Source organism: Oreochromis aureus, linkage group 23 (assembly GCF_013358895.1).
Source record: "Oreochromis aureus strain Israel breed Guangdong linkage group 23, ZZ_aureus, whole genome shotgun sequence".
In the NCBI taxonomy this organism is placed as follows: domain Eukaryota; kingdom Metazoa; phylum Chordata; class Actinopteri; order Cichliformes; family Cichlidae; genus Oreochromis; species Oreochromis aureus.
Window position 1 is genome coordinate 37,719,605 of NC_052963.1, and position 15,089 is coordinate 37,734,693.

Consider the following 15,089-nt stretch of genomic DNA (forward strand, 5'->3'; position numbering starts at 1 on the left):
CTATGGACAGATTCCCCCAGCTGAGCTGTAGATCTCTGCAGCTCGTCCAGAGTCACCATGGGCCTCTTGGCTGCATTTCTGATCAGCGCTCTCCTTGTTCGGCCTGTGAGTTTAGGTGGACGGCCTTGTCTTGGTAGGTTTACAGTTGTGCCATACTCCTTCCATTTCTGAATGATGGCTTGAACAGTGCTGCGTGGGATGTTCAAGGCTTGGGAAATCTTTTTGTAGCCTAAGCCTGCTTTAAATTTCTCAATAACTTTATCCCTGACCTGTCTGGTGTCTAAATCCAATCGAGAATCTGTGGCAAGATCTGAAAACTGCTGTTCACAAACACTGTCCATCTAATCTGACTGAGCTGGAGCTGTTTTGCAAAGAAGAATGGGCAAGACTTTCAGTCTCTAGATGTGCACAGCTGGTAGAGACATATCCTGAAAGACTGGCAGCTGTAATTGCAGCAAAAGGTGGTTCTACAAAGTATTGACTCAGGGCGCTGAATAATTACGCACACCCCACTTTTCAGTTATTTATTTGTAAAAAATGTTTGGAATCATGTATGATTTTCGTTCCACTTCTCACATGTACACCACTTTGTATTGGTCTTTCACGTGGAATTCCAATAAAATTGATTCATGTTTGTGGCTGTAATGTGACAAAATGTGGAAAAGTTCAAGGGGGCCGAATACTTTTGCAAGCCACTGTAGATAGACAGCACCTACATAGAAAAAAGTGCTTGTATGAATGGGTGAATGGGGCAAGTAAAAAGCGCTTTGAGTGCATTTACTATTATGACACCAGATGTTTTTCACTCCTTCTGTAGAAATAACCGTATTTTTGCATGTTTGTCCACCACTCTCGGACATTTGCTTGCTGAAATATTGAACCATGTCTTCCATGCAAAAGCCATTCAGGTTCAAGATGTTTGGAGCTGTTATGCATATGCTGCCAGTTTGAAGCCCCTCCAGAACATTTCAGATTCAACTGAGCCAAATCCATGACACTATACCTTTGTTCTGAGGTGAATTTTCTTCTTCTTAGTGGATTTTTTTTTATTCGAGATCTGACCTTCCCTCTTTATTGAGGTTGATGCCTATTTTATTTAATTCTGGTCTATTAGTGCCTCTATTCTGTCTGTGCTAGTGCCTGATCTGTACCCTGTCATTGACTTATGTTGATTCTCCATATTACTGTGAAGCACTTTGGTGCTATATTTATTTATGTGCTATATTAATAAAACTGTATTGTATTGTAATTACAGATTGACAAGTGTGTACAGAAGTATGTTTTTATTTTTAAGTTTTTACTTTTCCTCTACAAACATACAAACACATTTTTCTTTGCAACAATACTATTGCTCTGGTGTTATTTTTATCCAGTTATTTTTTACCTGAACTCTTATGAAATCCATGTCACTTGTAATACAATAATGCAGTATTGCATAATAAGTTAGTGCTCTTTTTATATGTTAATTCCAGACTTATTGGTACCCAACATCTTTTTGTCCTAAAACAACCCACCTGAAGTGGGATTGGTGCAGGGGAAATGAGAGTGGGATGTTTACGGAGATGTGACTCAGTGTTTATTTTGTTATCTCGGCAAACAGGGTTAAGGTCTTTGGTATCGTTAGCGTGCGTATGTGTCATTCTGTGTGTAAACACGGTAGCCCAAAATGTTTTGAATCAATTCTGATAAAAGTTGGTAGGAGTGTAGAGTCGGGTCGTGTTAACAGTCCATTAAAAATTGCCTTACATCCATCAAGGTCTTCAAGGTCAATCTGATGATTTATTGGTCAAAGATTGTAGGAAATAAGGCTTTTGTCAAACTATGATCCTTACAAGTGTGGTGTGTATTACCAACATATAGAAATTACCATGTAAAGATTTGATTTTACATTTGACCTTTGACCTCTCCTTAAGGGTTGATTGATTGAGCTGAATGTCAAAATGCTAATAATGATATTTAGAAAAAAATTAAAACTTGTTTTCTTACTGCTTGTATTTATATTAAGAACATATAGGCATACAGGGAGTGATATATGGGGATTCTAAATACAGTATTACGCGTGACCTCTGACCTCTTCTTCAAGGTCAGAGGTCCCACGTAAGGTCAAACTTTTGTTAGTTCAAGATTTTATAAAATGTCTTATCTTTAAAGCTATGCTTGAAATTCTAGTGCCGTTGTATTGTCAACATGGACGAAATATATCTGTATGTGGGAATCCTAAATATCATGTCACACTGGACCTCTAATCTCAGTTTTACATTTCATATGCCTCTCTTTCAAGTTGATGAGCTGCCTATTTAGAAATATATTGTAGTATGTTATATAATAAGCTCAAGTTATGTATGTCAAGTTATTTAAGAATTGATATTAATCATCCATTACCCAACCCTAAATACGGTCTGTGTAATCAAAGAAAACATTTTTACTGCTAAACAAACTTTTTAAAGTACGTTTAAAAAGAACTGAGTGGACATAAATAAATACAAAATTAAATACTATTACCTTAAAAGTAAATACTGACCAAAGAGCGAGCCATCTTACAGGAAGTGTGTGCTCTGAGTGCTTCTTGTTATAGCCTTTATGAATGCCTTATTTCTGCCTCTGACAAATCATACAATTTAAGCATTTTCTAAAAGAAACACAAAACCTAAATAAGCAAAAATACTCAGGAAATCCAAGTAAACTTAAAAATGGAATAAAAACTGATGAGGACTGGTCAGCTGACACATATAGTGATGATGGAAGGAGGAAGCAACAGAGGAATAAAACCAAACAATTCATAAACATTGTTGATAGCAATTTTTATTGAACAGAAGAAACTAACTCAAAGTGAGTGTGTTAGACTGTGGTTCATCATGTTAAAGCATTGAAGCTCATCATCGTCTAATAAAGTGCACTTTCAGTTAACTGCCAGAGTCATCTCCTTCCCTCACACAAGTTCAGTCAGGTCCCACACGGTGCAGGACTCTCTGCACCTCAGCTCCTCTTGGTAGAACACCATCACAGTAAGATACATGAGACCAAGTGCAACGACTGAAAATCTCAGTAAGGGCGAGTGCATAAGTGTTAATGGAAGATCAGCACGTGAAAGAGTCTCTCTCTCATCACACCCGGGTCTGAAAAGTCTGCTATTCCAGCCACCGTTTTCTGCCCTGGCTCAGTTTAACCCAGTCGTTATCATAAAGCGGCAGATGGTGGCTTCTGCTCAGTACTCTGATTATGTAATCATGATTGTAAAACAGCACAGTATTTCTTCATTAACGGTTAAGCTAAAATCCTTGCCATGAGCATCTTTACATTATCAGATCTCAACTTTTAAAAAAATATTTAGCTATTCCCAGAAGTGTTTCTCTACATAATATATATGTACAGCTGCATCTTTACAAAGAAAATAATGTTCTGTTGCAAGGTCAGACTCCAGTTTTGGCACGTGTTCGTCATGACTTCACCCAGAAAACAGACTACGTGGATGAGACAGCAGAAACGAGTGCATTCAACACGCCTCTCATGTACAAACACAGACACTAACCTAACAGATAAGTCCTATTCCTACGTCTTATTTATAACGAGATGTATTTGCAATGGTAATTCCCTCGGATGTAGAGCAAACAGGAATGTTGTTCACATGAAAACAAAGTGTTTGATGTTGCGCTAGAGAAAAAAAGCGCTAGAGATCATTTACAGTACTGGGGTATCAATCACCATTAAATTTGTAGAGATTTTCAGGATTGCAGTGTGCTACGTAAGACACACACACATCATCAAAGTCAGAGACAGATTAAAAGAAAATGCCTAAGCCATAATTCACCATAGAAATGGAAAAGAAAGGACAATGCAGTGCAAGGTTGCAAAGGGACACATAACAGAGGGGAAAAAACCAAACCAAACAGCACATCTACTACTCACAATTAAATGTGCTGTATTTTAATCTCACCGGGAAAAACCACACTGGATACTTTCACCTCATATTGCACCGTTTTAGCTTTTTCAGTCAAAAGATTAGGCAGTAATGGGTCGTGTCTCTCTTGCGTCAAGTTTATCTCTTATTCCACATGTAAAATACAAAATTAAACCTAGCTTCTTCTTCTTTTAACCTGTCCTAGCAACTTGTGCGTTTCATGCACTTTATCCTTAACAGCCAGAGCTTAAACATACAGTATGAGCTCTCAAAAGAGCCTTTCACTTAATTACATTACACCTTCGTTACCAGCATTTCATATAAAAGTAATAAATATACCGAGTTCAATAAATAGGGGCGTTCCACGTGAATAACAGATAAAGATTCAGCGGATTTAAGTGAAAACAGCAGGATTTTTTTTTCAATGTGTAGTGTTATGCGTGTAGTGTTTAAGTACCGATTGCTTCTGGTCAGACTAACAGGACAATATAAAATCTACTACTGTCAACAGCTGACAGCTTTATGTTTAGGTAGTTTAAAGCTTGTGAGCTCTCTCCAATTAGTGTTCAGATATTGCTTGAGAAATATTAGAAATGCATGAAATCTCTCAATGCGTATTATACTGTGTTTGTCTCCAACTTCATACATTTCTCATGCACCCACTAAAGACATAAATACACCGAAGCTCAGTTAAGGAAGGGGAATAGCCCTAATGGAAGGAAGTATGATTGGGTGGCACATCATGGAAGTAGATCTTATATATATACATAAAAATGATAAAGTACAATTTCTGACAACTGTCTATATGTGCACCAAATCCTTCCTGGTTGAGAACACCAAGTGTCTGCTTGATGCAATGCCTTTTCCTCCCCGATCATGCTGTTGAGCATTTTTGCTTTTTGTATTAAAGTGCAGTCCAAATGCAGGTGGCTAAAAGACAAGAATCAAAATAAAGAGAGTGACAGAGAAAAGAAACAGACGAGGTAAAACCCAGAGGGTGAGACTGGGGCAGAGGATTGGCACATACTTCAGAGAGGTCTGACTTGGAGGAGGGGGAGCAGGATGGGATGGAGATGAAGAGTCTGTTAGGCTGAAGGTTAAAAAACAAAACAAAAAAAGTCCTTCCTATCCTTCTCCAGCGTCACTCCCTGGATTGGTAGAAGAGGATGTATCCCGACTCAGAGTTCTTCGAGATATCTGAGGTAAGACCGTAAAACTCCTCGATGGCCTGGGCATCAATTTTCTGCACGACAGAGGTAAGATGAGGTTAAATGGCAATGCAAACAAACAGAGGAGTCAAGGAACATTGAACAAATAGGCCAACGCTAACAGTGACGCACCTCCACAATGTCATCATCAAACAGCAGCCAGAAGCCATGACTCTTTACTATAGTGATGTAATGACCTCGATTTGGCCCGCTGAGGAGACAAAAGACAAACACTGCAATCTTTAACTCTGTCCACGCGTACTTCCTCCTGTCGTTTGCACAAAATTAACCCACAATCGGCCACACGTGCACTCACTGCCATTTAATACTGATTTCTTTTGCATGTTAATCATCTTTAAATTCAGTCTAGTGAGAAAAAACAAAAACAAACACTTGAGGCACTTGGGAAATTCTGAGCAGCAACTTTATGTGATTTGAGAGCTAATACCTTAAATCTGTGAAGATCCTGTAATAATATGAAGGAAGTGACTGCTCTTGGTCAGGTGCAACCACCACTTTTCAATCCATTTTTATTTATATAGTGCAAAATCACAACAACAGTCGCCTCAAGTCGCTTTATATTGTAAGTAAGACCCTACAATAATACATACAACGAAAAACCCAACATTCATATAATCCCCTATGAGCAAGCACTGGCAACAGCGGGAAGGAAAAACTCCCTTTTAACAGGAAGAAACCTCCAGCAGAACCAGGCTCAGGGAGGGGCGGCCATCTGCCGCGACCGATTGGGGTGAAAGAAGGAAGACAGAACAAAAGACATGCTAATCTTTTAGGACACATTCATGCCAAGTTTTAAAGTGTTACACTGTCCAGTTTGATCGGAGTATCAGGAATAAATTCAGTCTTTACAGACGCAACAAATTTTAAATGCACTGGACAAAGTGTGCACTTCTGCAAAGAGGAAGGAGAGAGCTGGCGACGCAAAGATTGTAAAAGATGGACATAGGCACTGTGATGTAATGAAGTCAGGTTTTATTGCCTCAGTGTTAACATTTTGGCCATCACTTAGTTTTCTGGAAAAAGAAGTGGTTCAGTTACCAGACAATCTGAACTTTGCGCACCAAAATCTGGTGGTGAAGCCCAGCAGAGAGCTCTCATTTACAGCTGCCTTCGTGGACACCCACCTGCCAGTTAAGGCAGCTACACCCACAATATTGCAAACAAGAAGACTTAACGGATTTTAAATTAGTAAATTATGTAAGGTCCTTAACAGCTGTTGAAGAGGAAATTTGTTGCAGGGTGCAAAACTGTTTCTGTACAAGGCTGTAAACATGTTTACATCTGCTGTTCACTCGGGTCAGCTGAGCAGCTGTTGCTCTCAGTCCCTAAACTAACTGAGCTTTCTCTACTGTGGACCCGAAGCTTTGGAATGATCTTCCTCTTCACATTAGGCAATCTATTTCAGTGGTGGTCTTTAAATCCAGGTTAAAAACTTGTTTTTATTTGCTGGCTTTGGACTCAGTGGATAACTGAGACTGCTACTACATTGTTATTTTATTTATTATTCTTATTGTACTTTTTTTTATTTCTCATGTACAGCACTTTGGTCGGCCATATGTTGTTTTTAAAGTGCTATATAAATAAAATTATGGTTCGTTGTGAAACTGAGGATTTGGAGTGGGAGCCTATGGGTCTGACCCAGTTTTAGTTTTTACTTCATATTTCACTTCTCAGCTTGTGCTGGTTGAAAATACTATGCAAGATTTGCTATATGTAACGTCAGCAGACTTCATTTTTTATAAATAAATACTTTATCTTAAAAGTATTTTATTTTAAAATGCGAAGTATGCATTTTAAAATAAAAACCTATTAGTGTGGATTTACCCAGAGACCTGAAGCCTGAACTATAAAACAGGATGTGGGACTTAGCGAGGTAACTGCAGGTTTAACCCCTGAATTTCAGGAAGGTGGTTCACTTTTTACTGAGGTACATCTCTGTGGTCATTTGTGTTGCAGATGTAACCAGCTCTGGAGCAGGTTATGCCAGCAATAAGAGATCAGCAGGCATGAAATCACCTCCTACTGACCAATTGATTCACCAGTAAATAACATCAAGATTCCTGGAAGATCCCTCAAACCTCTGAGCAAGGATATCAGCAGGGTCTGAAGTTTTTCAGCAGTTTCTAAGGTCTGTCTTTCTCTGATGATGCAGATTGTAAGTCAACCTAGGCTTTCCCAAAGCTGTTTAACTACCTTTGAGTAACTGCTTAGCCTGATTGCAGGGGCAGGTGAAGCCAGATGAGGAAAAATATCCTGGCTATGTTAAATTTGTTTCATAGTGCGGGGTTCTCGTTCCACTGCCTTTATGGGTCAGCTGAACAAACGCAAAGTCTGACCAGTGAGTTGGTAGGGGCTTAAAAAAAGTTAACCTTGTTATTTTTTTTAAATTCCAAAACATGACACAATAACAGCCTTACATATCTACTTTTACCAGGTGTGTCAAGATCCATCACACATACTTTTGCTATATGTATATTAATCAGTATACTATACCTTCCACAGTGCACCACCACAGCTACTAGATCATACATGCGATCCAGGTTGACTGCATCCCCAGACGTGTTAAAGAGCCGGAGTTCTAATGGGAAAACCACCCGATAGGACAGCTTGGTGTAGCGGTGCAGCTGCTCCATGTACTTAAACCTCTTGAGGTGTAGCGCCAGGATCATAGGAAGTTTCTTCACACGCATCCTGCAGTGAAGAATACATGCTTAGGAAGGTGCCTTTCTGCAGGAACATGACATTGGTGGTCAAACGAAGTGCTTTACTGACCGTTTCTGTGCTTCCTGCTTGCTGCAGCATGTCTCACAGTAGTATTTGTATTCACTGCACAAAGTCTCCGTGTTACTAAAGTCCCTGGAGGAACAAGCAGACCACAAGAGGCTCAATTACTCAGTCTCACTCACACCAAAGGGAATATGTCAGCTCTGTCTGAATGTATAATAAATCAATACTACCTGAGACAGTGTGTTATTGATGTGTTCTGCTCCACATCCACAGAAAGATCCAGAAAATCCTCATCTTTGCTGCTCACCTGTCAGACAGCGAGAGACACCGATGTAACTCATCTGTCATTACACTGACAGAGTCAGTGAGGATAAGCCTGCTGTTCTGTGACAGAACAGCCACCCACCCACACCTACACACACTCAGCCAGTCTTTGAAATGCTTATTTGACTGAATGGCTTTTGTCTCTGCACACCGCATCGCCTTGGTGTTTGCAGGGGTTGTTCTGGGCAACCTGTCCCACTCCTTGCCCTTAAAAAAGGTGAGGACAAAACCTCAGACGGCCCTGACGTAAACCGGGTGGTCAGAGCTCGTCAGAAGCTCTCACTGATTCTTTTGTTTTTTTTCTTCCCCATGTCTCTCAGCACCTTTGCAAAGAGCTAATCCCCTTTTCAGACGTATTCAGGTGAGATCTCTTGTCCGCGGACCAGCAAATCCATTACCAGATAGCACAAACTACCTCTCTAATAAACTCACGGTGTAGAAAAACCAGGAGCACACATACCGTTTCACAGTTGAGGCAGCGCGTCTCATTGGTCAGTGTGCCTTGAAAGATATCGTGAACCCACGTGGGCTCCGTCTTGTTCTCCGTCTCAGCCTCGGTGGTGACGGCGGTGCCGTTGTTCTTGAGGCGCCCGTTCTGCTTTTCCTGCTTTTTCTCCTCTTGCAGAATATCAGCCACGGTGTTCAGCAGGTAGTTGAGGAATTCGTGTGCATCTTGTTGCATGTAGTTGTCGAACAGATCTGGAAGGAGACAGAGATAAATGCATACAACTTCATCTTCCTGTGGAAATAAATAATATTTCTACCACACTGGGCCTACAGGAGGCTGTTATTTAAACCTATGCAGCAATTTAAACATCTGAAAGCTTAATAGATCAGTGCTACAGATAAAGGACTGGACCACAGCTATTCAACGAGCCCCCAAAAAAGGACCAATAAGGCTGTTAAGTTCAGCTTAGGTTACCATAAAGACTGCAAATTGGGAGAAGCAGCTAGCCTAGATCTGTATATATTAGCAAAATTTGCCCTAAGCCATCTCTAAAGCCAGCTTATTAGCAAATGAAACCTTATTTTAAAGAATAAGTTTCTGGAGTCCGTTGCTTCCAGGCTCCTAACTCCTCAAAATACACTTTTTTCTATAGATACAGTAAAAAATAAATGAAAAGTTTTCAACAATAACAAGTGCACCAGTTTGGATAAAGCAGCGGTAGACCAGTATCGACTGGTTCTTTCTATGTTACATCAGGCGAAGTAACAGCCGTTGTAGTTGTGAAAACTACAGGTGTGATTAATAACAGTAATAACTGCTGGCTCATTGGCACAAGCAGAAAACAGCTGTCATTACAGTGATTTGTTACACCTGCATTACTCCCACTGCGATACTGCAATTTGAAAATGTCTGCCTTGACATGTTGTAAGTAAAATCAGCAGGGTTTATTTATAATATAAACATCCATACACATTCTTTGTTTTAACAGATCTGTATATAAGGGGGGAAAATGAGAAGGGAATGGTGGCGGCTGCCGAGGGGGAAGAAAAAAAACGTCCAGAGATGAGCCAGCTGACCAAAGCTGGGTCTCAACAGAGATTGCATTGTTCATTCACATAAAGAGCTTCCTCAATATGGACAGCAGTGAACAGTCAGCCTTTCTGTCAGCTCTACTCTGAATGACCTTACCACCAACACGCACCTGCATTTCACTTCAAATATTCAGACTGTAATGTAGCTCAAAAAGCACACAAAACTAAACCAAAGCACTCAGCTCTCCATTTATGGACACGTGTGTGAAAGGATCCACACGACGGACACTTAAGTCATTCTCCAACACACTGTTTCAATGTTTTACGCAAATACATTTTGACAAGAAAAATTACTCTTCTGAGAAATTATTAATGCGAGACTCTTCTTCCAGTAATCCAGCACATAACACCAGAACACTAAAACTGGGACACCTCATTGGGATTAACCCCTTTTTATTTTTATTTTTTAAACAGCCCAGTGGGAGGCCCATTTTACAAGTGCTCTTTAAATGACCGTAACTCAGTTACCGTTTGTGCTAGAGACACAATTCAAACGGTTTCGGCAAGAAGAAAAGGTGACCTTTAAGGGGATATGTGGTGTTTCATGGCAGCACGAAGCATTCACAAGGCACTGCTGTCTGAACACAGGAAGAAAAATCAGCTCTGCACAGAGATTACCATGTGCTTTTCATATTACTGTAACTCCTCAACCATTTCGAGCTAGAGAAAATTCGAACGGTTCCTGAAAGATCAGAAGTATTTTGTAACGTTTACAACCAAAATTGCAAAATAAGCCTGTATGACACAAGGTTCATAAACGGTTAACTGAGATGAGATCCAAGTGCCCTTTAAACCCGTATCATCAGAATATGGGGGTACTTGTTGCTTTGGGGAAGTGACAAATTAATTAGAAAATATTTATAAGCTGCTTCTCTGCAAATTAGCCAAGTACTTTGTGACAAATAACTAAAAATATGCTGAGCTGCCTCTCCAGCGAGGTTTTCATCCCAGGAACAAACTCCAACTAGGCTGACAGTAGTCCTTGTTCGGACAGGAAGGGTTGGCAGACTTTGAAAATAAGGTCTTGAGGACTGTCCACTACTTAATCAACAGTACTTCTGGACACACATATAGGAGAATAAAGTGTTCATGCAATTCTTGGCAAACACACAAACAAAAAAAACCATATAATGTTTACATTTTTTACCACAAGGTCCATTATCCAAAATATAAGGTTTGTGCAACTTCCTGCCACTGTAGATGGAGTAGACCTCACAGTTCTTATTCTTTTTCTGTGTTCATACAATGCCAGCACATGATACAGCAAAGACCGACTGTGAAACTTTCATTATGATGCATGCTCACCATTCTCCTTCCGTAGGCGGGAGATGAATTTCTTGGGCGGTATGACGCCAACTTTTTTCTTCTGCGTGGCAATGGAGTGGAAGAGGTCAGCCAGGCACGTGAGCAGGTTCTCCTTCTTCTTCTGCTGGGCTTTGTACGCCAGCACATTCTCCCGGAAAGGCCGGCAGAAGTACAGAGCCTGGAGCACTGAGTTACAGTAACATGTGTTTCCAAACTGAGGGAGAAAACCACAGGGACACACCGACACAAAACCGTGATGAGGATGAGGAAGCGATTTAAAACAAGGACTCGAATATTTCTTTTAGATTATCTGTTAATAGCTTGTGGAAAAACGCCAGTGTGTTCTATTGTTGTTATCCACTTGGCAGACACAGTGTCTAGAGCGTTGAGAAACTTGTGTGTTTACATAAATGTCTCATTAAGGAAACAGAACATCCCCGTTTGGCCAAGAGTCTCACAAACAACATTGTTACCTCGAATACCCGCTGACCAGTCGAGGACATGACTCACTGCGGTCCCGTGGCATTTTGTTTTGAAAAATGACACCAGTGTTGTTTGGCAATGGCTTTTGTTAATGCAAGCGAGGATTTAGTGATACTCACATTGACCAATCCGAAGTAGTGTTCATTGATTGGGAATTGCTCCGGGCCGATGTCTTTCTCCAGAGCAGAGGCATTGGTGCCCTGAGAGGACAAAACATGAGATGCTCTGTCATTGTAATCATCTCATATTCCATTTTAATCATTTGTCTTCATGTGGATTTCAGTGACAGACTTATTTGCTTAGTCTGGTGTGTGAATATACAGGCAAATGAATATGGAAATGATGCGTAGTCAAGGGCCAGGAGCAGCTTTACATCTGCAGCTATGAGGCAAAACAAAACTGACTTAATTAATAAAATGATTTTTTCTAAAAAAATTTGAAGATCTCAATTTTCTGCAGAAAGCACACACTTCCACACATCTTGCTTCCTTTGGTCAGAACAACAAGTCATGTCAACGTAGAAAACGGATATAGTCTAAATAGGTAGACCCGTATCAAAAGTCGGGACTCTTGCTGCACCCAATTGCTGAGACAGAGCACTTATCTCTTGTCAGAGGCTTTTCACTTGTCAGAGCTCAAAGCTTTTTCAAATGAATCACAGCTTTGTTGAGTGAACACAGCAGACAATTTAGGTTGGGGAAGGCTTTGACTTCTAATGACTGTCATTTCTCATCTGTCAAAGCAGACAATGGATACCCGTCTGTCCGGCTTACCACTTCCAGTCTCCAATGTTTTGGGAAACATGCAGGTCCCAGGAGAGATGAATTACCAAGGAGAGTCCACACATGAATTATCCATCCAACCTTTACTGACATCTGAAGCCACATTTTGAAATTTGAGCTCCTTCTGATAACAGGAAGTGGGCAGTGGTATTGTTAATTTAGAAAGGAATAAATTCTTAAAGGAGAGATATTATGCTCCTTTCTACATATTTATTTGATTAAGAGAGACAGCTTGAAATAACAATTATTCATCCAACACTGAAGGTGCACTGTTGCCTCACAGCAAGAAGGTTCCTAATTGAACTTGTTGCCCTGCATGTGTGCAGTCTGCATGTTCTCCTTGCTCCTGCACGAGTTTTCTCCAGGTACTTCGGCTTCCTTCCGCAGTCCAAAGACGTGCAATTTAGGTTAGTCAGTGTTAAGAAAAATCCATGGATAATAATAATAATAATAATGATGATAATATAATGACTGGTGCAAAACACTGTAGCATTTTATCTGCCCATATCCATCAGTGCATCCTTAACTTGTAACATCTCGATTAGATTACTTAGTTAAGACTATTTAATAAATAGGGTTAGGGACATACTGAGTGGGGATGCGCCGATCTGATATTTCGATCAGGATAAAAAAATGTTTTTTAAAAAAATCACATGATGATGGCTTCCTGTGAACTGCTTGTTCCCGCTTTATGTCTGGTGGAACACTTGTTGCGAGGCTTTTACTAGTGTAGTAAAATATATATATATATATATATTTTACTATATATACTATATATATTGCAGTTGGTTTCACTGGAATATACCAAGGCTGCTGGAGGCTTCCCATGAGTGTTTCTTCTTCACTCACCTCTTTTCACTCAGTGTATTTATACAGCACTATTCATTTACCCATGACTTATTATTAATCTCCGCTGTCTCTTTCACAGTGTGTCTTTTGTCTTGTCTTCCTCCCCACACCCCTCAACAAGTTGTAGCAGATGGCTGTCCTTCCATGAGCCTGCTCCTGCTAGCTTTTTTTCCTGTTAAAGGGGAGTTTTTCCTTCCCATTGTCACCAAGTGCTCATACTGTCTTAGCCTTACAATATAAAGTGCCTTGAGGTGTCTGTTGTTGTGATTTGGTGCTCTATACATAATACTGAACTATGTGTATATGTATATACAGTATATGTATCTATATAGAAACAAAAGAAAAACACCACACATCCTGATGAGATATGGATTAATATATCAGTCTGTGCAATCTAAGAACTCCAGCAGCTCTAAGATGAGACTGACACTGCAGGCTTTTCACATTAGCATCTAGTCTAAATAAAGCAAAGGCCACTGGCATTAGGCAGAGCCGTTTAAGTCTGTTCTTACCCACTCTTCACTGCCCCTGAACACCAGGAGCACAGATTAGTGTGGATTCCTGCTCTGTGCTACCAGGATGTAACCGGTCCTTTGCTGCAGCACCACATTATGCAATCACACCAAGCTGTCAAAGGCAGCACGCTCCCCCCATCCCTCTTGTCAATCACCGGTGACAACTATACAAACTGTACATTGTGTTGTCTCGCCAGGATGCAACACACAATGCAAACGGTCCCATCAAGCTGCAGCGTGCAAAGGTGCACAAAAGGGGCCCTGTCTGAGCGACAGCACTGAGACCAACTAAAGTATGGGGCCACGATTTAAACTACTGTGTATACTCGTTTTAAAAAAAACCCTGCAAATGTGCACATTCTCTGGGTGCAGGTGGGAGGCGACTCATCACACACACACTCTCACACACACAACCAGGTTCAGCACAGTGCCTGCAAGCGGATCGATATCAACACGGAAAAGCAGCGAGTTACTCACCATATTACAAATGGAGGCGATGTTTCTGACAGTCATTTAGTTTACAGTGTCCCCTTCACCGCCATCTTTATAAAATAAACAGAGCAAGGCGACGCTGAGCAATGAAGTTAATTCGCAGTCGAGGCTGGAGGCCAGACTGCAACCTCAAGCGTCAGAAAGCAGGCAGAGAGGCACGGAGCACCATGCAGCCGGCACGGAGCTGAGGGGGACTCTCAGTGTGGACACGGCTGCATCCTCGCACACATATCGAACACCCCTCAGCTGGAAAACGACAGTGCACGAGGGGACAGGCGAAAGTTGCAGGCAGCAGGTTGTTAGCAACGTCTAGGAAACGAGCCTGCTGTGTGAGGAAGCATTACAGTCCCGCCCACCAGGGGAAACCTCCGGAGCTGATTGGTCCGGATTTAGTCGAATTGATTGACATGATTGAAGAGCCACATACAGACCTGCACGGTAGAGTTTAAGTGAGCCGCAACCAATCACCTGCGATTTAGAGCAGGGATTTGTAGTTCGTTTTGTGATTTGTGAAATTTAAAAGGACTGAAGGGTTTATGCAAAAAGCTTTCTAGTGACATAAAAACATATATTATGCTTTATAACACAGACAAGTAATTCCCCCATAAAGAAGAAAGAAGTGGTGTGAGCCAAAAATCATGTTTTCAGGTCTAACGACGCAAACAGCACATTCTTAAACCAGCAGCTTTTTTTTTGTTGCTATATGATACCTTTTGAAGTTGTCAGTACATATGTTTTAAGAGTAGTCGCTGTAGCTCAGAAGCTAGAGTGGTTCGCAAAAGGTCAGGCGGTTTGATTCCTGCCTCATCTGGTCTGCATGTCCAAGTATCCTTGGGCAAGATACTGAACTCCGAGTTGTCCCAGATGCATCCACCAGTGTGTGAGTTAGTTAAAAGTACTTAAGCATAGAAAAAAAATTATGAATGGGTAAAGACACTGAATTTGA

At 40.8% G+C, this 15,089-nt stretch overlaps 1 protein-coding gene across 1 annotated transcript; it reads right to left on the reverse strand.

Annotated features, from left to right (window-relative positions):
- Positions 1 to 2,767: 2,767 nt before the first annotated feature.
- usp46 (ubiquitin specific peptidase 46) lies at positions 2,768 to 14,502 on the reverse strand. Its single transcript, XM_031753892.2, has 9 exons — positions 14,129 to 14,502; positions 11,625 to 11,705; positions 11,023 to 11,236; positions 8,639 to 8,877; positions 8,085 to 8,161; positions 7,900 to 7,983; positions 7,621 to 7,818; positions 5,239 to 5,317; positions 2,768 to 5,141 (listed from the first exon to the last, which is right to left on the reverse strand). Exons 1-9 carry the CDS (start codon positions 14,162 to 14,164, stop codon positions 5,040 to 5,042), a joined length of 1,110 nt encoding a protein of 369 aa, XP_031609752.1. The 5' UTR covers positions 14,165 to 14,502; the 3' UTR covers positions 2,768 to 5,039.
- Positions 14,503 to 15,089: the final 587 nt, after the last annotated feature.

Coding starts and splice junctions, on each gene's coding strand:
- usp46 (XM_031753892.2), bottom strand. CDS start 14,164: ATGACTGTCAGAAACATCGCCTCCATTTGTAATATG. Junction 8,878..11,022: donor CCGCCTACGGAAGGAGAATG/GTGAGCATGCAT, acceptor GTCTCCTTCCAG/ATCTGTTCGACAACTACATG. Junction 8,162..8,638: donor GCTGCCTCAACTGTGAAACG/GTATGTGTGCTC, acceptor GCTGTCTGACAG/GTGAGCAGCAAAGATGAGGA.